This window comes from Macaca fascicularis, chromosome 6 (genome assembly GCF_037993035.2).
Source record: "Macaca fascicularis isolate 582-1 chromosome 6, T2T-MFA8v1.1".
In the NCBI taxonomy this organism is placed as follows: domain Eukaryota; kingdom Metazoa; phylum Chordata; class Mammalia; order Primates; family Cercopithecidae; genus Macaca; species Macaca fascicularis.
In genome coordinates this window covers 138,033,304-138,056,589 of record NC_088380.1, presented here as the reverse complement: position 1 = coordinate 138,056,589, position 23,286 = coordinate 138,033,304, and the positions used below count along the sequence as shown (strand labels likewise).

General features: G+C 37.6%; 1 protein-coding gene across 14 annotated transcripts in view; it reads left to right on the top strand.

The window, feature by feature from the left end:
* The window catches only part of RAPGEF6 (Rap guanine nucleotide exchange factor 6), a 215,714-nt gene that overhangs the window by 113,568 nt on the left and 78,860 nt on the right, over nt 1-23,286 (top strand). For 13 of the 14 annotated variants that reach the window (XR_012414050.1, XR_012414051.1, XM_073994153.1 and 10 more), the window contains 4 exons: nt 13,438-13,615; nt 15,731-15,867; nt 18,480-18,638; nt 19,224-19,376. Coding sequence is in view for 11 of the 14 variants with exons in the window: in XM_073994153.1 (XP_073850254.1) it covers nt 13,438-13,615; nt 15,731-15,867; nt 18,480-18,638; nt 19,224-19,376 (627 nt within the window). In the remaining 3 variants the exon portion in view is untranslated. Of the gene's footprint in view, nt 1-13,437; nt 13,616-15,730; nt 15,868-18,479; nt 18,639-19,223; nt 19,377-23,286 lie in introns of those variants that run through there. The other variant, XM_073994157.1, reaches the window with a different exon arrangement.

The window sequence follows — 23,286 nt, the reverse complement described above, 5'->3', positions numbered from 1 at the left end:
GCACATACACGAATATTTCCAATCAGATCCTTGGGAATAAAACAAGGAGAAGAATTAAATACCAGTACTGGACCCTTGATCTTTCCCTTCACCTTAGGCTACCTTTAGATTCCCTGTTGGAGCTATGAATATACTCCTTAGTTACAGGTGTACATTACCAATGTATGTATCTTAACCAGGGATAGTTGAAGTGATTTGTCTAGTTATTTGAATTTTAGCATCTCAGAGATTTTTTAAGTGAACACCTAGCCTTTAACACCATAAGCAAAGCCTTGTGAAATGATACAAGTGTTTTTAATTTGGAGAGTTGAGGGGAAGATATCCTAACAGCTATTTTTTTTAGTGTTTCTGCTTTTATTCTTCTAGAAATTTAGAAACGCTTCAAGTGAAATCCACCTTTTTTTGTGGGACAGAAGACTATATATAGATTAATTTGGGCATTTTTTTCTAACGTGGAGTCTTCTCATCCAGAAAAATGGATGTCTCCCCAATTTTTAAAAATAATTTCAACTTTTATTTTAGATTCAAGGGGTACATGTGCAGATTTCTTACATAGGTATATTGCGTGATACTGAGGGTTTGCGGTTTGAATGATCCCATCACCCAGATAGTGAGCATAATACGCAGTTGGTAGTTTTTCAGCCCTTGCCCCTCTCTCCCTACTCTAATAGACCCCAGTGTCTGTTGTTCCCATCTTTATGTCCATATGTACCCAATCGTTAGTGCCCACTTATAAGAAGAACATGTGGGATTTGGTTTTCCTGACGGCAGTTCTTAATAGGAAGACTGTTGACACTGTTTTATATGGCCAAATGTGTGGCTACACTTCGTTTTCTTCTTGAGAGTTTTCATGTCTTCTGGTCTAAAAATAAAAACCCTTGGCCCTCAAGGAAACTTCAAAATACAGCATTTACTACAGTGTGGGGGTGGGGGGGCAGTGGGGAGGTTCCAGTGTGAATGTGTTTCTAATCAACATAGATTAAAATTTTAAAGTATACATTAAGGTGTTAGAGTGTTCTTAGATAGACTATTTTATGCATCTTCAAAGAGTACTCAAGAGAATAAGGAGTACTTCTTTCTAGATTCGTTTTTCTATTTATTTCAGTCTTTTCCATGAGCTGGAAAACTGTGAAATACTGACTCTTGAACAAAAGCACTTTGTCTTTTTGTAAATTCATTCTTAAACAATTCAAGGCACACATTTATCCCCCACCTACTTTTTCAGTTTTTATATAGCGTGTAAGTGTGTTCTTAAAAATCCCAAGGCTTCAGTTACCACCTCTGTGGCAACATGATTTCCTAATGCACAGCTCTGAGTGCCAATCTCTTCAGAAACCTGGCGCCACATTTTCACTAGTATGTTCTTTTGTCACCCCAAGTCACCACATGTTCTCTTCCACCTTTCTTAAATATTTCTATTAAGAATATCATCTAGGGCTGGGTTCGGTGGATCACTTGAGATCAGGAGTTTGAGACCAGCTTGGCCAACATAGTGAAACCCCATCTCTACTAAAAATACAAAAAAAATTAGCCACGTGAGGTGGCGCATGCACCAGCTACTCAGGAGGCTGAGGCAAGAGAATCGCTTGAACCCAGGAGGCAGAGGTGCAGTGAGCCAAGATTGCGCCACTGCACTCCAGCCTGGGCGACAGAGAAAGACTCTGTCACAGAAGAAAAAAAATATATATATATATCATCTGAGTCCTAGTCAAAATCTGATATCTTTTGACTATCATTTTTAAACTCCCACTTGAAATAAATTGCTCTGATTTTTGATTACTCCTGTATTTAAAAAGCTTTAATGCTTCACTGTTATCTAAATTACACTCTTAATTTTAAATTCCAAGCCTTTTACCTTTAACTACAATGTGGTTTTATATTTTACTCTTTCCCCACTTACACATTCTAGATTCTGCCCCATCACATATGTACGTTATTACCTGAACATGTCTGCCTTTTCCTAGCCTTGTGTTTTAATCATACTCTTCTACCCGTAGCTTCATGTAGATGACATTTTCATGTTATCTCCTATGTCTTTCCAACAAGAAGAGATGTCTCCTTCCTTGGAATCCCTCAGCAGTTTTTCTCTCAGACATGTCACTTTTTCTCTCTGCTTTTTTCGGTAGTTACTTGTAAACTTGACATTTTTCATCACCAGAGTAAATTCATGGAGTGCAGAGCTGATGTCTTACATTTGTATCCCATGCTGAGTCAGGCACAGTGTTGGCATTTAGGAAGTAATCTAGAAATTTTTTTTTTGCATTGAATTATATTTGAAAGTAGAAACCAATATTGGCTCCACGGAAAATGCAGATCTCTGCTAACTAAAACTTTATTATCCAGGACAAAAGAGACTTGACTTTGCCTGCCTGCCCTGTTGTAGAGGTTATGAAATGGGTCAGCCTGGACTGAAAGATTAACTTCATAGAGTTCTAACCCTGACCAGGAAGACCTAAGGACTAAATGGTCTGTGAAAAGGTTAGATGAAATACTAAAGATACAAATACAGAAAAGAGAGGCACTGAAAGTCTAAGGTTCTGGCTTAACACTTGCCCTAAATTTGAAAGTGTGGTTTTTGTAAGTTTGTATAACTCTTTCTTCCAGCCTATAGTTCTCTTCATTGTAGCTTCATGTTTATCTAGATGGAAACAGGAAAAGGATATCCTCTGGTGGTTTATTTGGGGAAGGCCGAGTCATCAGAAAATCACCTCAGACTGTCTGCCTCACCAAATTATATTTATACATACAGAGACACATTGATATGTCAGGAAAAGAAAAAAGTTTCATACTGTCTTAATCCTATCACTAGTATATATGTTTTTCCTGGACTTAACTCATTTATCATAATTAAGGGTCTGATATATCCCAGGTGCCAGGATAAATTAACTGAAAGGCCTGGGCTCAGTCTTCTATGTACCCTACCTTCATGAATACGGAGTGTCTTTTGACCCACATATTTCCACTCTTGATATTACGATATGAGTCTCTAAGGCTTTGTTAATATTTTTTTTGGACTTTTTTCTCATCTCTACTTCAGATTGGGTAGCTTTTGTTGCCCTTTCTTCAAATTTATTCTTCTTACAGTTTATATCTCCTTACTGAGATTATCCATTTTTCCTCTAATTGTTTTTCTTCTAAATTCTTGAACTTATTTATAATAAATGTTGAAAGTTCTTGTCTCTTACTTTCATTATCGAGTCTCTTTATAGTGATTTGTTTCCTGTTTATAGGTCACATTTCCCCACTTCACTTATGTAGTAAGTTTTTATTGTATGCTGAACATTGTGGATATTACGTTGAAAAAAATTCTTATCTAATTATTATAGCATTAAACTTTCTGCCCAGGAACTTATAGCATTAAACTTTCTGCCCAGGAACGGCATCTTCAGAAGTATCATGCGGTGACTTCTTGTCCTGTAGTCGTAATCATATCTACCTTTCTCTTAAGGACCTGGGTTTCCTTTGTTTAATCAAGGAATTAGTCTCTACATTTTTTTTTTAATGTAAGTTTAAAAAAAATCCTTTTAAATTTCCTAGCATGTTTTTGACCAGTCTTATTTTTTTATTCTTAATTTCTATTTTATCACCTTATGCTCTCGTATACTCTTAATATTTTAATAGTTTAGTGTATTTTCTTTTTTTTTTCTTTTTTTTTTTTAATTTATTTATTATTATTATACTTTAAGTTGTAGGGTACATGTGCATAACGTGCAGCTTTGTTACATATGTATACCTGTGCCATGTTGGTGTGCTGCACCCATCAACTCGTCATTTACATCAGGTATAGCTCCCAATGCAATCCCTCCCCCCTCCCCCCTCCCCATGATCGGCCCCGGTGTGTGATGTTCCCCTTCCTGAGTCCAAGTGATCTCATTGTTCAGTTCCCACCTATGAGTGAGAACATGCAGTGTTTGGTTTTCTGTTCTTGTGATAGTTTGCTAAGAATGATGGTTTCCAGCTACATCCATGTCCCTACAAAGGACACAAACTCATCCTTTTTGATGGCTGCATAGTATTCCATGGTGTATATGTGCCACATTTTCTTAATCCAGTCTGTCACTGATGGACATTTGGGTTGATTCCAAGTCTTTGCTATTGTGAATAGTGCTGCAATAAACTTACGTGTGCATGTGTCTTTATAGCAGCATAATTTATAATCCTTTGGGTATATACCCAGTAATGGGATGGCTGGGTCATATGGTACATCTAGTTCTAGATCCTTGAGGAATCGCCATACTGTTTTCCATAATGGTTGAACTAGTTTACAATCCCACCAACAGTGTAAAAGTGTTACTATTTCTCCACATCCTCTCCAGCACCTGTTGTTTCCTGACTTTTTAATGATCGCCATTCTAACTGGTGTGAGATGGTATCTCATTGTGGTTTTGATTTGCATTTCTCTGATGGCCAGTGATGATGAGCATTTTTTCATGTGTCTGTTGGCTGTATGAATGTCTTCTTTTGAGAAATGTCTGTTCATATCCTTTGCCCACTTTTTGATGGGGTTGTTTGTTTTTTTCTTATAAATTTGTTTGAGTTCTTTGTAGGTTCTGGATATTAGCCCTTTGTCAGATGAGTAGATTACAAAAATTTTCTCCCATTCTGTAGGTTGCCTGTTCACTCTGATGGTAGTTTCTTTTGCTCTGCAGAAGCTCTTTAGTTTAATTAGATCCCATTTGTCAATTTTGGCTTTTGCTGCTGTTGCCTTTGGTGTTTTAGACATGAAGTCTTTGCCCATGCCTATGTCCTGAATGGTACTACCTAGGTTTTCCTCTAGGATTTTTATGGTATTAGGTCTAACATTTAAGTCTCTAATCCATCTTGAATTAATTTTCGTATAAGGAGTAAGGAAAGGATCCAGTTTCAGCTTTCTACTTATGGCTAGCCAATTTTCCCAGCACCATTTATTAAATAGGGAATCCTTTCCCCATTTCTTGTTTTTGTCAGGTTTGTCAAAGATCAGATGGCTGTAGATGTGTGATATTATTTCTGAGGACTCTGTTCTGTTCCATTGGTCTATATCTCTGTTTTGGTACCAGTACCATGCTGTTTTGGTTACTGTAGCCTTGTAGTATAGTTTGAAGTCAGGTAGCATGATGCCTCCAGCTTTGTTCTTTTGACTTAGGATTGTCTTGGAGATGCGGGCTCTTTTGTGGTTCCATATGAACTTTAAAGCAGTTTTTTCCAATTCTGTGAAGAAACTCATTGGTAGCTTGATGGGGATGGCATTGAATCTATAAATTACCTTGGGCAGTATGGCCATTTTCACGATATTGATTCTTCCTATCCATGAGCATGGTATGTTCTTCCATTTGTTTGTGTCCTCTTTTATTTCACTGAGCAGTGGTTTGTAGTTCTCCTTGAAGAGGTCCTTTACATCCCTTGTAAGTTGGATTCCTAGGTGTTTTATTCTCTTTGAAGCAATTGTGAATGGAAGTTCATTCCTGATTTGGCTCTCTGTCTGTTACTGATGTATATGAATGCTTGTGATTTTTGCACATTAATTTTGTATCCTGAGACTTTGCTGAAGTTGCTTATCAGCTTAAGGAGATTTTGGGCTGAGACAATAGGGTTTTCTAAATATACAATCATGTCATCTGCAAACAGGGACAATTTGACTTCTTCTTTTCCTAACTGAATACCCTTGATTTCTTTCTCTTGCCTATTTGCCCTAGCCAGAACTTCCAACACTATGTTGAATAGGAGTGGTGAGAGAGGGCATCCCTGCCTTGTGCCAGTTTTCAAAGGGAATTTTTCCAGTTTTTGCCCATTCAGTATGATATTGGCTGTGGGTTTGTCATAAATAGCTCTTATTATTTTGAGGTACGTTCCATCAATACCGAATTTATGGAGCGTTTTTAGCATGAAGGGCTGTTGAATTTTGTCAAAAGCCTTTTCTGCATCTATTGAGATAATCACGTGGTTCTTGTCTTTGGTTCTGTTTATATGCTGGATTATGTTTATTGATTTGCGAATGTTGAACCAGCCTTGCATCCCAGGGATGAAGCCCACTTGATCATGGTGGATAAGCTTTTTGATGTGTTGCTGAATCCGGTTTGCCAGTATTTTATTGAGGATTTTTGCATCGATGTTCATCAGGGATATTGGTCTAAAATTCTCTTTTTTAGTTGTGTCTCTGCCAGGCTTTGGTATCAGGATGATGTTGGCCTCATAAAATGAGTTAGGGAGGATTCCCTCTTTTTCTATTGATTGGAATACTTTCAGAAGGAATGGTACCAGCTCCTCCTTGTACCTCTGGTAGAATTCAGCTGTGAATCCATCTGGTCCTGGACTTTTTTTGGTTGTTAGGCTATTAATTATTGCCTCAATTTCAGAGCCTGCTATTGGTCTATTCAGGGATTCAACTTCTTCCTGGTTTAGTCTTGGAAGAGTGTAAGTGTCCAGGAAATTATCCATTTCTTCTAGATTTTCCAGTTTATTTGCGTAGAGGTGTTTATAGTATTCTCTGATGGTAGTTTGTATTTCTGTGGGGTCGGTGGTGATATCCCCTTTATCATTTTTTATTGCATCGATTTGATTCTTCTCTCTTTTCTTCTTTAGTAGTCTTGCTAGCGGTCTGTCAATTTTGTTGATCTTTTCAAAAAACCAACTCCTGGATTCATTGATTTTTTGGAGGGTTTTTTGTGTCTCTATCTCCTTCAGTTCTGCTCTGATCTTAGTTATTTCTTGCCTTCTGCTAGCTTTCGAATGTGTTTGCTCTTGCTTCTCTAGTTCTTTTAATTGCGATGTTAGAGTGTCAATTTTAGATCTTTCCTGCTTTCTCTTGTGGGCATTTAGTGCTATAAATTTCCCTCTACACACTGCTTTAAATGTGTCCCAGAGATTCTGGTATGTTGTATCTTTGTTCTCATTCGTTTCAAAGAACATCTTTATTTCTGCCTTCATTTCGTTATGTACCCAGTAGTCATTCAGGAGCAGGTTGTTCAGTTTCTATGTAGTTGAGCGGTTTTGATTGAGTTTCTTAGTCCTGAGTTCTAGTTTGATTGCACTGTGGTCTGAGAGACAGTTTGTTATAATTTCTGTTCTTGTACATTTGCTGAGGAGTGATTTACTTCCAATTACGTGGTCAATTTTGGAGTAAGTACGATGTGGTGCTGAGAAGAATGTATATTCTGTTGATTTGGGGTGGAGAGTTCTCTAGATGTCTATTAGGTCTGCTTGCTGCAGAGATGAGTTCAATTCCTGGATATCCTTGTTAACTTTCTGTCTCGTTGATCTGTCTAATGTTGACAGTGGAGTGTTGAAGTCTCCCATTATTATTGTATGGGAGTCTAAGTCTCTTTGTAAGTCTCTAAGGACTTGCTTGATGAATCTGGGTGCTCCTGTATTGGGTGCATATATATTTAGGATAGTTAGCTCTTCCTGTTGAATTGATCCCTTTACCATTATGTAATGGCCTTCTTTGTCTCTTTTGATCTTTGATGGTTTAAAGTCTGTTTTATCAGAGACTAGTATTGCAACCCCCGCTTTTTTTTGTTCTCCATTTGCTTGGTAGATCTTCCTCCATCCCTTTATTTTGAGCCTATGTATGTCTCTGCGTGTGAGATGGGTCTCCTGAATACAGCAGACTGATGGGTCTTGACTCTTTATCCAGTTTGCCAGTCTGTGTCTTTTAATTGGAGCATTTAGTCCATTTACATTTAAGGTTAATATTGTTATGTGTGACCTTGATCCTGCCATTATGATATTAAGTGGTTATTTTGCTCGTTAGTTGATGCAGTTTCTTCCTAGCCTCGATGGTCTTTACATTTTGGCATGTTTTTGCAATGGCTGGTACCGGTTGTTCCTTTCCATGTTTAGTGCTTCCTTCAGGGTCTCTTGTAAGGCAGGCCTAGTGGTGACAAAATCTCTAAGCATTTGCTTATCTGTAAAGGATTTTATTTCTCCTTCACTTATGAAACTTAGTTTGGCTGGATATGAAATTCTGGGTTGAAAATTCTTTTCTTTAAGCATGTTGAATATTGGCCCCCACTCTGTTCTGGCTTGTAGAGTTTCTGCCGAGAGATCTGCTGTTAGTCTGATGGGCTTCCCTTTGTGGGTAACCCGACCTTTCTCTCTGGCTGCCCTTAAGATTTTTTCCTTCATTTCAACTTTGGTGAATCTGGCAATTATGTGTCTTGGAGTTGCTCTTCTCGAGGAGTATCTTTGTGGCGTTCTCTGTATTTCCTGGATTTGAATGTTGGCCTGCCCTACTAGGTTGGGGAAGTTCTCCTGGATGATATCCTGAAGAGTGTTTTCCAACTTGGTTCCATCTTCCCCCTCACTTTCAGGCACCCCAATCAGACGTAGATTTGGTCTTTTTACATAATCCCATACTTCTTGCAGGCTTTGTTCATTTCTTTTTCTTCTTTTTTCTTTTGGTTTCTCTTCTCGCTTCATTTCATTCATTTGATCCTCAATCGCTGATACTCTTTCTTCCAGTTGATCGACTCGGTTACTGAAACTTGTGCATTTGTCACGTATTTCTCGTGTCATGGTTTTCATCTCTTTCATTTCGTTTAGGACCTTCTCTGCATTAATTACTCTAGCCATCAATTCTTCCACTTTTTTTTCAAGATTTTTAGTTTCTTTACGCTGGGTACGTAATTCCTCCTTTAGCTCTGAGAAATTTGATGGACTGAAGCCTTCTTCTCTCATCTCATCAAAGTCATTCTCCGTCCAGCTTTGATCCGTTGCTGGCGATGAGCTGCGCTCCTTTGCCGGGGGAGATGCACTCTTATTTTTTGAATTTCCAGCTTTTCTGCCCTGCCTTTTCCCCATCTTTGTGGTTTTATCTGCCTCTGGTCTTTGATGATGGTGATGTACTGATGGGGTTTTGGTGTAGGTGTCCTTCCTGTTTGATAGTTTTCCTTCTAACAGTCAGGACCCTCAGCTGTAGGTCTGTTGGAGATTGCTTGAGGTCCACTCCAGACCCTGTTTGCCTGGGTATCAGCAGCAGAGGCTGCAGAAGATAGAATATTTCTGAACAGCGAGTGTACCTGTCTGATTCTTGCTTTGGAAGCTTCCTCTCAGGGGTGTACTCCACCCTGTGAGGTGTGGGGTGTCAGACTGCCCCTAGTGGGGGATGTCTCCCAGTTAGGCTACTCAGGGGTCAGGGACCCACTTGAGCAGGGAGTCTGTCCCTTCTCAGATCTCAACCTCCGTGTTGGGAGATCCACTGCTCTCTTCAAAGCTGTCAGACAGAGTCGTTTGCATCTGCAGAGGCTTCTGCTGTGTTTGTTATTGTTTACTGTGCCCTGTCCCCAGAGGTGGAGTCTACAGAGACAGGCAGGTTTCCTTGAGCTGCTGTGAGCTCCACCCAGTTCGAGCTTCCCAGCAGCTTTGTTTACCTACTTAAGCCTCAGCAATGGCGGGCGCCCCTCCCCCAGCCTCGCTGCTGCCTTGCCGGTAGATCACAGACTGCTGTGCTAGCAATGAGGGAGGCTCTGTGGGCGTGGGACCCTCCCGGCCAGGTGTGGGATATGATCTCCTGTTGTGCCTGTTTGCTTAAAGCGCCGTATTGGGGTGGGAGTTACCCGATTTTCCAGGTGTTGTGTGTCTCAGTTCCCCTGGCTAGGAAAAGGGATTCCCTTCCCCCTTGCGCTTCCCAGGTGAGGCGATGCCTCGCCCTGCTTCAGCTCTCGCTGGTCGGGCTGCAGCAACTGACCAGCACCGATCGTCCGGCACTCCCCAGTGAGATGAACCCAGTACCTCAGTTGAAAATGCAGAAATCACCGGTCTTCTGTGTCGCTGGCGCTGGGAGTTGGAGACTGGAGCTGTTTCTATTCGGCCATCTTGCTCCGCCCCAGTTTAATGTATTTTCTTAACTAATTTTATTCTTTTTCTTTTTATACTACTATGTAAAAAGTAGAGGTATAAGAAAGGTAGTTGTGGGTTTTTGGGGGTTTTGGTTTTGGTGTTTGAGACAGGTTCTCACACTGTCACCCAGACTGGAGTGCAGTGGCAAGATCTCGGCTCGCTGCAGCCTTTGCCTCCGAGGCGCAAGCAGTCCTCCCACCTCAGTCTCCTGAGTAGCTGGGACTGCAGGCATGTGCCACCACACCTGACTAATTTTTATATTTTTTGTAGAGACAGGGTTTCTCCATGTTACCCAGGCTGGCCTCACACTTCTAGGCTCAAGTGGTCTGCATGCCTCAGCCTCCCAAAGTGTTGAGATTACAGGCAGGAGCCATTGTGCCTGGCCTAGAAAGGCAATTGTAAGGGTAGATTATATTCTTTCCTTTGCAGTTGGTGTGAAAAGGTTCCTTAAAAAGTTCTTTTAGTAACCTCTAAGTCCCAACCTATGACTTCCATTCTTCCTAAAGAGCTGTCGTCTTAGTTGTCTTTGCTTCTCATGAAGATGATGATTATCCTTCCCTACTGCCCATATAACTAAATTCCATCTTGCCTTTTTATGTTGTGAGCTATCTATCTTTTTATGCAACATAATCTAAAATATGGGAATGAAACTAGGTTGAAATAATCTGGGTCAGGGGATGAAAATCTTAAGATGAAGACAGTGATTTAAAAACCTGAATTTTTAATGCAGATTACACTTAAAAGTTGATAAAATAGGAAAGGGATGTACCAGGAGCTCTCCTGCATATTGAGAAATTAAATTGTGTAGAAAATACTGCTTTAGGTTTTTTCCCCAGTTGTTTCTTAGATTAAATCAGTGTATATAAATAAGATTTTTCAAAAGTCTTTTTAGCATGTACACATATTTAAATTTAAAAGTACTTGTCTTTAAAAAAGCATTATAACCTGCAAACAAGTTCGTGGTTCTATGTATTATTCAGAAATATACTCCATTTAAATCCTATAATTTCATAGCCAGAAAACAACTCAGCATACTAGTCAGTCATCAGATAAAATTGCCCCTGTATGATCCTGTCTTAGTCTATTCAGGCTGCTATAACAAAATACTGTAGACTTAGGGGTAGCTTATAAACAACAGAAATTTATTTCTCACTGTTCTTGTGGCTGGAAAGTTTAAAGATCAAGGCACCAACAGCAGGTTTGGTGTCTGGTAAAAGACCTCTTTCTGATTGTTAGAGGTACCTTCTAATCGTAGCTTCACAGGGTAGAAGGGGAGAATGAGCTCCCTCAGGCTTCTTTTATGCTAATCCCATTCATGAGTGTTCTCATGACCTAATCACTTCCCAAAGGCTACACTTCATAATTCCATCACTTTAGGGGTTATGATTTCAACATAAGAAAAAAAAAAGAATTTTGAGGAGATACAAACATTCAGACAGTCGCAGACCCTTAAGAACTAGCTTGTCTAAAGATCACAATTTGAGTATTTAGTCTGGATTGTTAAATGACTATTACTTAAAGCTGTGCAGAAATCCAAAGGAAGTATAAGACATGGTTTTAGGAAACACATCCAGACTCTTCCAATTGTAGTTATCAGAGCCTTAACTTGAGTTAACAAAAGCCAAAAGGCCAGTGCTTGTGGTCCTAGCTACTAGGGAGGCTGAGGCTACAGTGAGCTGTGATCATACCACTACACAAGCTTGGATGACAGAGTGAAACCCTGTCTTTAAAAAAAAAAAAAAAAGAAAGAAAGAAAAAATGCAAAGCCAAAAGGTTAGTTTATTGACCCCCTAGAGAAAGCAGAGGCAACTCTAGCCTCAGGGTACCTGCATGCTTGCAGGTATGTCTGCCCCATCTGCCTGTTTCTGGTCTTTTAGCTCTGTATGGCTTGCTTATTTTTCCTTGCTTGCTTTCTTTGTGACACTTTCTGTCACAAATGCTCTTTGCTACACATACTGTGCTCTTTCTTTCTCTGTCCTGCATGCTCTGTTTCTGTTGCTTTGTTGCTCCGAGTCTTTGTTTGACTCTCTTGTTCAGTGTCCTCCTCCCCATTCCCTTTCCCATTTCCCGGCCTATTGGTTTCATTTTCTCCTGCCATAGAAAGGAATTTCTATGTGGCTATAGGCTGCCTACTTTCAGATTCTTCCAATTTAGCAACCAGATAAGAAAGGATGCTCTGCTTCCAGATCTAATTGTGTACAGAAATCTAGAGAAAAGCTCTTTCTACCTTAGTTTACATAGCTAGGGAACAGGGCACTGTTTCCCACTGGAATCCCTGGGTTTAAGATGCAGAGGAAAAGTAGTCCTCAAAACAAGGAAGATCAGCTGGGCATGGTGGCTCACCCTGTAATCCCAGCATTTTGAGAGGCCAAGGTGGGTGGATCACATGAGCCCAAGGTTCAAAACCAGCCTGGGCAGCATAGGGCAACCTCCCCCCAAGTCTCTACAAAAATTTCAAAAAGTAGCTGGCTATGGTGGCGCATACCTGTGTTCCCAGCTATTCAGGGCGCTCAGGAGAGAGGATTTCTTGAGTCCAGGAGGACAAGGATGCAGTGAGCCGAGATCTGCAGTGCATACTACTACACTCCAGTCCAGGTGATAGTGCGAGAACCTGTCTCAAAAAACAGAAAAAAAAAAAGATCTCTTGGCAGAGAAAAGGGTAAATGTTCAAAACAGGAGATACTTAATGAATTAAGATTCTGTAGTCTTCACTAATACTCATTTGAGTGCTTTCTGCTTATTATGGAATTCTTGTGTGTTCACTTACTTTTTCTATAATGCCTTTAATATCCATGCTTTTTCATTAACAAGATGAATCAAGTGAGTATAATATTTAGAAATATTTTTTAAGAATCTACTTAGTACCATTTTATCTTCTAAAAGACATTTTCATTATTTTCTATGACTTTTTAATTTATGGTTTTTAAACATTTTATAGTTTCTTTAAAATATGTGAGACTAATATGTTTCCAAATTGTGGTTGTAAGTATAAGGTCATTTTATAGAGTGATTCAAAAATCACAGCTCTTTGCACACTTTTAGATCCAACAGTGAAGTATTGGGAAATGAAAAGTATTTGTTCAGTCTTTTACGATGGGTCTATTTTAGTACATTTTAGTACTATTCTTTACCTTACTTTAAACTTCTGTTCTAATTTATCTGATTACCTACCCTACTAAGCCTAAGCCTCTGTGACGAAAGAACATTATCTTCTTCACAACACCCAGCATAGACTAATAGGTACTCATAAGGTGATTGTTAGTAAACTTTTTCTTTCCTGTACTTCATGTTTTAGTAAACTTTGTACTTTTAAGAAATGCAAGTGTTTGGTGGAAAACAGATATTAATACATTTAGTCATGTTTGAGTCTCCTGACCATTTTACATTTACTGACATTGATTTATCACCTAGTTGTCACATTGTGGAAAGATGAGCCTGTAAATTTGGGGCAGAAAGAAACCTTTTATAAATAAGTATCATTTTATTGTATCCTTGATGCAGCATACAGTGTTGCCCAAATCTTATATTTTGTAGGGATTGGTAGTTTTGATTAATTCAGACTGTGACTTACAGTATTTTTAACATGAAATGGTAAGTGATCAAGATTTCTTTTGATAGGCTACGGAGAGTGAGGTAGGAGATGTAGATTTGACACGTCTTCCAGAAGGACCTGTTGATTCTGAGGATGACGAAGAGGAAGATGAAGAGATTGATCGAACAGATCCATTGCAGGGGCGAGATCTTGTTCGAGAATGTCTTGAGAAAGAGCCTGCAGACAAAACTGATGATGACATTGGTAAGAAATACATGTGTTCACAGTAAGAATTTGTAGCTTAATTTATATGGTCACCTATTGGTGCATAACAAATTATTCTAAAACTTAATAAATGTATGTTGTGTTAAGCCATTATCTTAGAATTTTTGTGAGTCAGAAATTTAGGAGCACCTTACCTGGGTGGTTCTGGCTTGGTATCTCTCATGAGGTTGTAGTCAGAATTGGCAGAGGACTGCAGCCATCCAGGTCTTCCCTGGTCTGAGCTGTAGAATCTGTGTCCAAGATAGCTATTCAAATGGCCTTTGGTGCATGACCTTCAGTTCCTCTTCATGTGGGCCTCTCATAGGCTGCTTAATTGTCCTTACAACATACTTAGGGGGAACTTAGGCTTCCCCCTAAGTAAGTAATCCGTGGGAGAATAAGGCAAATGCCATAGTGTTTTTTATTATCTGTATTCAAGAGTAATGCATCATCACTTCTGCTAAATTCTGTTTGTTACACCAGGTAACTCTGATACAGTATAGAATGGGTCCGTACAAGGACATGACTATCAGGAGGCAGGGATCACTGGGAGCCATCTTTGAGGTTGGCTGCCACAATATAAAATAAAAGCTTTGATTGCATTAAACTGATTTTTCCCCTCATGTCTATAAGACATTTAAAGCACAAGCATAGTACAGTATTCGCTGTCTGTGAATTTGCTTTTTGAAAAACTTGCAGATTTTTTTAAAATTTATATTTTTATTCCCCTAGCTTAAATATCTGTATGTTATGTGTGTACTTTTTTTTTTTTTTTTTTTTTTTTTTTTTTTGAGACAGAGTATTTACTCTGTTGCCCAGGCTGGGGTGCAGTGGTGCAATCTCAGCTTACTGCAAGCTCCGTCTCCTAGGTTCATGCCATTCTCCTGCCTCGGCCTCCCTAGTAGCTGAGACTACAGGCGCCCACCACCACACCTGGCTAATTTTTTGTATTTTTAGTAGCAGTGGGGTTTCACCGTGTTAGCCAGAATAGTCTCAATCTCCTGACCTTGTGATCTGCCCGCCTCAGTCTCCCAAAGTGCTGGGATTACAGGCGTGAGCCAGTGTGTCTGGCCATGTGTACTGTTAAAACATTATAAATTTTTGTATGTAATTTTTTATAAAACTAGTTGCCCTACTTTAGTTGGGAAGTTGAATAATAACTAAAGATTATTAATGTTATCTTTAAGAAGCAAAGATCTCTTAGTGTCAAATATATATTGTTAGGATTTAATTAAGATTTTTTTCTTAGATTGCATTGTTATAATAGCTACCATTCCAATTAGAAGATGCTGCTACTATTAAAAATCATTTATGTGAGTGAAGATCAATGTATTTGAACATTCCTTGCCATTCTAAAGATCTAATGCAGTTAAATAACCTGCAGTGTGGTCTCATGTTATGAACATTATCTGGACAGAAATTGAAAGTGCAATTTTACTGATAAAGATTTGTATACTATACTATTTTGATAAAACTTCTAAAAAATCAAAATGTAGTTAATTCCTGTTTTCTATGGGTATGTAGCACCTTATAGTTAATCTCTTTGCTGTCTGCTTATATGTGTTTCTTCCTTATATTTATATCTTCCTTACACATATATCCATACCAGGGAGTGGCCTGATAAACATTTGTTGGTTAAAGAGAGTTACCTAGTTAGACAAATCTTGAGCTAGAATTCACATTTATTATCCCTGTTTTGATAACTTTTTGGTATTTGTTAATGGCATTTTAAAATACTTTTGTTTAACAAGAACTAGACAAAAGACTTTTTCACTAACCTGTTAGATCAAAGGCCATAACTAAACCCATGGAGTGGCTAGGAATATTAGATACACTCTCCACTTTCATCTGAACCTGTGTAGTCCTTGTTCTCTCTGGAGGTTGTGAATTCTGTTATCTTTCTATATGCCCAGGTCTATACATGAGTCTGAATATATGTATAAATCAAATAATTGATTTTAAAAATCAACAGTCAAATAGTACCTTAATTTCTCTACTTTAGCAACATAAATTTATAAGTTGATTGTGAAATTGGGAATTGAATTCTAGATTTCATTGTATTTTTAAGGTATAGTCCTCGATGGTCTTTATACCAGAATTTCCATTTTCTTATAGAACAACTGCTGGAGTTTATGCACCAGCTCCCTGCTTTTGCAAACATGACCATGTCTGTAAGGAGAGAACTCTGTTCAGTGATGATTTTTGAAGTGGTAGAGCAGGCTGGAGCTATTATTCTTGAAGATGGGCAAGAGGTATGTCAATAAATAAATTATATACATTTATTATGGATACTAACTTTTAAAATAATTTAATTTCCATAAACTTGTCTTGATTTTTAAGTCTTGATTTTTGAAATTTATACAAATGTTTTAAATGAATGCCAAGTTTGAGGTAGTTATAATTTCCGAAGAGGTAAGTTTTTGTTTTTGCTTTGCCCTAATTTTAAATTTACTCACAGTAGACTTTGCACAAAGTCAGTGCTCCATAAATAATATTCAATGAACCAGATGTTTTTACTTCTCAAATACATTGTAATTTAAATAGATTAAATAGATTTAAAATATTCTTAAATATTTTTATATTTGTGTAATTATATCATTATTATTGTTTAAAATGTGTATCAAGAATTTTTCTTATTCCTTGTCTCTATTACACATTTAAAAGAAAAAGAATGAGGAAAGTGTGTTGGTACCAATGCATCCTAGGGAACTGCTGACAGTTGAAGCATTTAGGTGACAATTCTACATTCAAAAATGCTCAGGTGACAGCTTGTGAATGGGTGAAGGAAGGATGCAAAGGAATTGGAAGGTATTATTACCATCAGAAAGTGCTTCATGATTTTTCTTATCAAATGTACTCATTTGATTAATGCTGAGATATGGGTAAATGAACATTGTCTTCTAGTGGGAATGTAAATTGGTACAGCATTTCCAGAAAATTATTTTAAAATTCTTAGCATGATCCTCCAAGTATTCACAGCTGCTAACCTGTTATTCCACTTCTGAGTGTCTAATCTGAGGACATATGTAGAACTCAAAGAGTTATTTCAAAAGGTGTTCATTGCAGTACATTTATAATATAAATTATATACTTATATAGTCTATAAGTAAGTTATATATAATTACAGAATATTTATACTATAATATATATTTATATTACATGTGTTATATATTATATATAATATTACATGTATTTTATATATATATAATATTACATGTATTTTTTATATATATATATAAAAGTAAAAATTGGACATAACCAAAATATCCAGTGATAAGCAATGGTTAAATTAATTATTATATAGCTGTAGGTTATAATGTATAGGTATTCAAATTATTTTTAAAATTATTTGATAGAATATCTTTGAGGATCCCTGTCTTTAGGCTCTGTTTACATATTTTCTCCCTATATCCTAGAAAACGTCAATTATAGAGGATGGACTCCCCTGAAAAGTTTAATGAACAAATGAATATAGTATTTATTTTTTAAGCAGAATATTGTAAATATTTCAGTAATATAAAATATATATGTAAGAGAGAAATAAACTTTAAACAACTGTATATGGTGGGATTTTAAGTAACTTTTATTTTCTACAAGTTTTTGCATTCTCTAAATTTTCCACACTTGTATAAGCAAAAATTTGTCATATGCCTACTTTGTGCCAGGTACTGTTCTAGATATGGGAATATAGTGGTGAAAAAGCCAGATACACTCCCTGTCCTCCAGTAGCTTAATCCACAAGTTGTGTAGTGAGTATATCTTATTTTTAAAATAATAAAGGTATAATTTTGAAAAAAAAACCTTATTGCCATTGATTACCCTTCAGAACTAACCATCTTGATTTCCCTTAAATCACATTAAAACGATTGAAGGTTCAGGCTTATAAGAGGGTTTGATATTAAAGGAGAATAAGTGGTCTTTCACTGATAGATAGTAGACCTTTAAAATACATCTTCTTTGGGCCAGGTGCAGTGGCTCATGCCTGTAGTCCCAGCACCTCAAGAGGCCTAGGTGGAAGGATAACCAGGAATTCAAGACCAGCCTGGGGAACATAGCAAGATCCTGTCTCTATTAAAAAATAAATTGACCAAGCATGGTGGTGGACACCTGTAGTCCCAGCTATTCAGAAGGCTGAGGCAGGAGGATCACTTGAGTCCAAGCTACAGTGAGCTATAATCATACCACTGCACTCCAGCCTGGACAACAGAGCAAGATCCCATCTCTAAAATAAATAAATAAATAAATAACTTCTTAGAGCATTAAATATTTCCATATAAATGAAGGCATTATTTTCTTAACATTAGCAGAAATTTTGAATCTTTTGTTAGATATGCCTTAAAATTCAGGCTTTTAATTCAGCTAGTTAAAAAAATAGCTGTCTGTTTTTTTTCTTAAATGTTTGCTTTTTGCCAGGCACTATTCTAAGCACAGTGTATGTATTAACTCACTTAACGTAATAATTCTGTGATAGATAATTTCCTTACGACCATTGTAGCAGTAGAGAAACTGAGGCCCAGAGAGGTTAAATAATTTACCCAAAGTCATTCAGCTAGTTAGTGGCATGGTATGGATTAATATCCCAAGAGTTTGTGCTCTTGAACATTATGCTATTTTGTCTCAGAGAATCTGGTCAATTATGACAGTTCTTGTTTGGTGACTAAAAGAAGAAAGAGTAAAAATAAACTTTTAGTAGTTTGCATAGACTCAAAGCATAGGGTGTTACAGAGTATTTAGTAATATAACCAGATCCTCGTTTTTCCTTTTTAAATTATTCAAGTTATATATATTGTTAGATTCTTTTTGAAAGTTAATATATAACTACCTTTTTAAAAAAGATTCATAAAACCTTTGTTTTTCTCTATAGCTTGACTCATGGTATGTTATTTTAAATGGCACTGTAGAAATCAGTCATCCAGATGGAAAAGTTGAAAATTTGTTTATGGGAAATAGTTTTGGAATTACTCCCACTCTGGATAAGCAGTACATGCATGGAATTGTCAGGACTAAAGTAGATGACTGTCAGGTAAGATTATCTCCTTGGTCAAGTCTTCTTGCTTGTCTGTTGATTTAAAGTAGCTCAGCCTGTTTTGTCTTCCTCAAAAGAAAATAGCTTTATTTGAGAATTAGGAGTTTCAATAGCTCACAGTTAATAAAGGAAACTAGATTTTGTATCTGCCTCACATATTTGTGGCATTTAACAAACTATAAAGTTTCAAAAGAGATACACCAAATAAATGCTGGTTTGTTACATTTCTGTTTGATATTAGCCAGCTCAGAGTCCTTTATTTAAAAAAAATAGAGGAAAGAAATAGGAACTTCTGAGTTGTTTGTTTCTAACTTACTCCTGCTTCATGTTTTCTTTACATAGTGTCAGTTTTGAGAGAAGTAGTTCACTTCTCCTTTTAAAGAGCGAAATTCAAACAGATTAGACTTCTTTAGTCTCTTCGTATGTGAATTGTTTCACCTTGATTTTTGTTAAAGATTAAAGGAATTAAGTGAAAAAGAACTAATGCCACTAGATTTCTTACCTTTGTGCTCTGCTTTGGTACATAGTGATATATTTATGTACTATAGGTTCATTAATTGTCCCCATGTTGTTCTTGGACAGTTTGTCTGCATAGCCCAGCAAGATTATTGGAGAATTTTAAACCATGTGGAAAAAAATACCCATAAAGTTGAGGAAGAGGGAGAAATTGTTATGGTACATGAGCATCGGGAACTAGACCGGAGTGGAACCAGGAAAGGACACATTGTAATCAAGGTGGGTGTTTTTACTTATTATTCTAGTCACTGATAGAATAAAGCTTTCGTCTTGTTTTAAACTATTTTTTAAGTAGTGCAAGATAATTCATTAACACTTTGGAATCTAACTTAAATGTTGACTCTGTTTTTTTCTAAAATTTTTTTTTTTTTTTTTGAGATGGTGTCTTGCTCTGTCACCCAGGCTGGAGTGCAGTAGCGCAATCTCAGCTCACTACAGCCTCCGCCTCCCAGGTTCAAGCGATTCTTCTGTCTCAGCCTCCTGAGTAGCTGAGATTACAGGCGTGCACCACCACGCCTGGCTAATTTTTGTATTTTTAGTAGAGATGGGGTTTCACCATCTTGGCCAGGCTGGTCTTGAACTCCTGACCCTGTGATCCTCCCACCTCGGCCTCCCAAAGTGCTGGGATCACAGGTTTGAGCCACCATGCCCGACCTCTAAGGTGGTTTTTACACATTTTAATGATGAAGGATGACTTATTGCCATTTAATATCAGAGTAGGTAGGGTATTATTTTAGAATATACTGATCAGAGTTTTCCTTTTCAAACTTAATATTGTATGCCACTGCGAGTGGGAGTCAGTTTCATCAAAGACCACAATATTTAGAAACAAAACAAAATTTAAGGACCAGCCATAAAAGTGTAAGTAATCCTAGGTTAAGATGCAGAGTGCTTCTGGATCTCTGTGGCACTGAAATATGCATTAACTTCTCTGAACCTCACTTTTCTTATCTGAATATGGAAGTAATTCAAGACTTTATTAGGGCTAAATGAGGTAAATCAAAAGCCTTAGCACAATTGTAGAGTCTGAATATTAACCCCATACTGTTTTCTCTTCTATAAGTTCTGCCCTCTCCTAATGTTTACCTTCTCTCCTCCTTGTCTCTTTAAAGACTTGGATATAAACTGAACAATTATAGTTGAAAGAGGGGAAATAAACACATAACTTTTTCTTTTCAAGCTAGTCTTGGCAAAATTACTGCCACTATTAATTGCAGATGAAGCAGTTTACTTAGTAATATGAGGGAGTTAAGTCAGAGAGATAATTTGAAAACTGATGTCATACTTCTTCTTCCCTTAGAGTCAGGCTATTCCGCAGAGATCTTTCTTTTCCTAAACGGATGAGTGTAAGCTTTGTATGTAGAAATGATTAACATATTGGTGGAATGCCATAGGCTTACACATATACTTTTTCATTTTAATTCATTTTTATCTTTTTGTGAGGACTCATGTGTTTTAGTAATTTATTTCTAAACAATTTCAAACTTACAGAAAAGTTTCTAGAACAGTAGAGAGATCTGTCAGTGATTCCTCAACTGTTAATATTTTCACCACATTTGCTCCATTATCAGTCTTTTTCTGAACCATTTGAGAGCAGTCTGCAAATGTGATGGCTCATCACTCCTAAATATCTTGTTGTTTATTTCCTAAAAACAAGGATACTCTCTGACATAAACACCATAGAATCCTTCAAGTTAGGAAGTAAACATTGCTAAAATAAAACCATTCAGGGCCGGGCATGGTGGCTCACGCCTGTAATCCCAGCACTTTGGGAGGCCAAGGTAGACGGATCACTTGAGGTCAGGAGTTTAAGACCAGCCTGGCCAACATGGTGAAACCCCATTTCTACTAAAAATACAGAAATTAGCCAGGCGTGGTGGTGGCTGCCTGTAATCCCAGCTACTTGGGAGGCTGAAGCAGGAGAATTGCTTGGACCCAGGAGGCGGAGGTTGGAGTGAGCCGAGATCACACCATTGTACTCCAGCCTGGGTGACAGAGGGAGACTGTGTCTCAAAAACAAACAAACAAACTAACAAAAAACGGACTCAGTCTAGAAACCCTATTTAGATTTTCACCAACTATCCCAATAATAACTTATTTCTGGTCTAGAATGTTGTCCAAGAACACAGTTGCATTTAGTTGTCATGTCACTTCAGTCTATACAAGTTCCTCAGTCCTTCACTGTTGTTAATATCCTTGGCAGTTTTAAAGAATACAGATCTTACATCCTGTAGTATTACCCTCCACCTGGATCTTTCCAGTATTTCCTCATGACCAGATAGATTCAAGTCGTGCTTTCCTGGCAGGAGTTCACAAAACTCAGAGGGCACACAATGTCAACCTGTTGTCCTACCAGTGGTGAAGTTAGCCATGATTACCTGATCAAGTTGGTGTCTGTCTGCCCAGTTTCTTCAGTGTGAAGTCATCATTTTACCCTTTGTAACTGATAAATATTTGGTGGAGAGATGTTCTGACAGAATCAAAATACTATCCTCAGACTTTTAGCTTATGTATAGTATGCACTGAGTACAAACTTCTGTTCACCACTTTTTACTTCCATTACTATTCTTGTCTGAAATGGTGATTTTAAAAATAATTTCTTGTGCATTAACTCATTTTATTGTAGGAATGAACTGTCTTATTCTTCATTAATTTATTTGTATTGGTATAAACTTATGTTACCATCATTATTATTCTAATCCTCAAATTGTCCCAGATTTTAGGTAGTGGGACTCTTAAACTGACTCCTGTATTTTTTGATGTATCCCCGTCATTTGAGCACGTCTGTATAATCTGGCAAATAATAAGGCTCATCGTGAACTTAACTGTACCAGCTCTGTAATTAGCCATGTCTCAAGAAGACCCTGGATCTTTCTAATCAAATGTAGTATTTATAAACCAAGATCTGGGTATTCACTGTATTCATTGCTACTGAAGTGTCCTTGCTTTTATTAGAGTCTTTCATCAGAGCTAGGAAATATATGTATGTATTTGTTATAAACACATACACATCTATAATTTTATATATATATTAAACAACCATGAGCTACAATTCCACTACTACCTGTAATTCCAGTTCCAGTACCAGCACCACAGTTTTTCCTAGTCTTTTCCCTTCTATATTTGTAAATACCTTCTCCAGCAGTGCCTCTTGTTATACCCTGTGTATTATTTGCTCATTGTAAGCAGTTTCTACCATGCCAGTATAACAACACCAGCCATCTCTTCTGCTTGCTACCTCTGTGCACCCTGTCTCCCAGCATCCTACCTTCTAATATATTTTACAATAGATTTTGAACACTGTGTTGATTTTTTTAAATGAAAGTTCAGAACATTGAAAATACTTGAACATAAATTTGCCATGAGTTTATATACACCTTAAAATAAATGTTTCCAGATTCTGATTGCATGATGATGGGTTGCTTTTGTGACAGAAATATTGAAAATGTATTATTTTTACTGTACCACAATCTTCACATTCAGATTTAATTGCAAATCATAACCATGTTTTGCTCATAGAAGGATTGATCATTTGGGTTTTTTTTTTTTTTTTTTTTGGTTTTTTTTTGGTTGTTGTTGTTTTTTGAGACAAAGTCTTGCTCTGTCACCCAGGCTGGAGTGCAGTGGCACGATCTTGGCTCACTGCAACCTTTGCCTCTCAGGTTCAGGCAACTCTTGTGCCTCAGTCTCCCAGGTAGCTGTGACCACAGGCGCATGCCATCACTCACAGCTGTTTTTGTTTGTTTGTTTGTTTTTGTATTTTTAGTAGAGGTGGGGTTTTGACATTTTGGCCAGACTGATCTCTAACTCCTGACCTCAAGTGATCCTCAGGTCAAGGCCAGGCGTGGTGCCTCAGACATGTAATCCCAGCACTTTGGAAGGCCAAGGTGGGCTCCCAAAGTGCTGGCATTACAGGTGTAAGCCATCGCACTTGGCCTTGACTTTCTGTTTACTCATAATCACCCAGAAAGCAGTTATTACTTTTCATTTCATTCATTTCTTCATTCAGTTCATTTCTTCATTTATTCAGCAACACCGACTTTATGGTACTCTATGCCAGGCCCTGTGTGAGATCTGGGAGATACTAATATATAGTTAGATTCTGCCATCAGTGAACTCACAGTCTTTT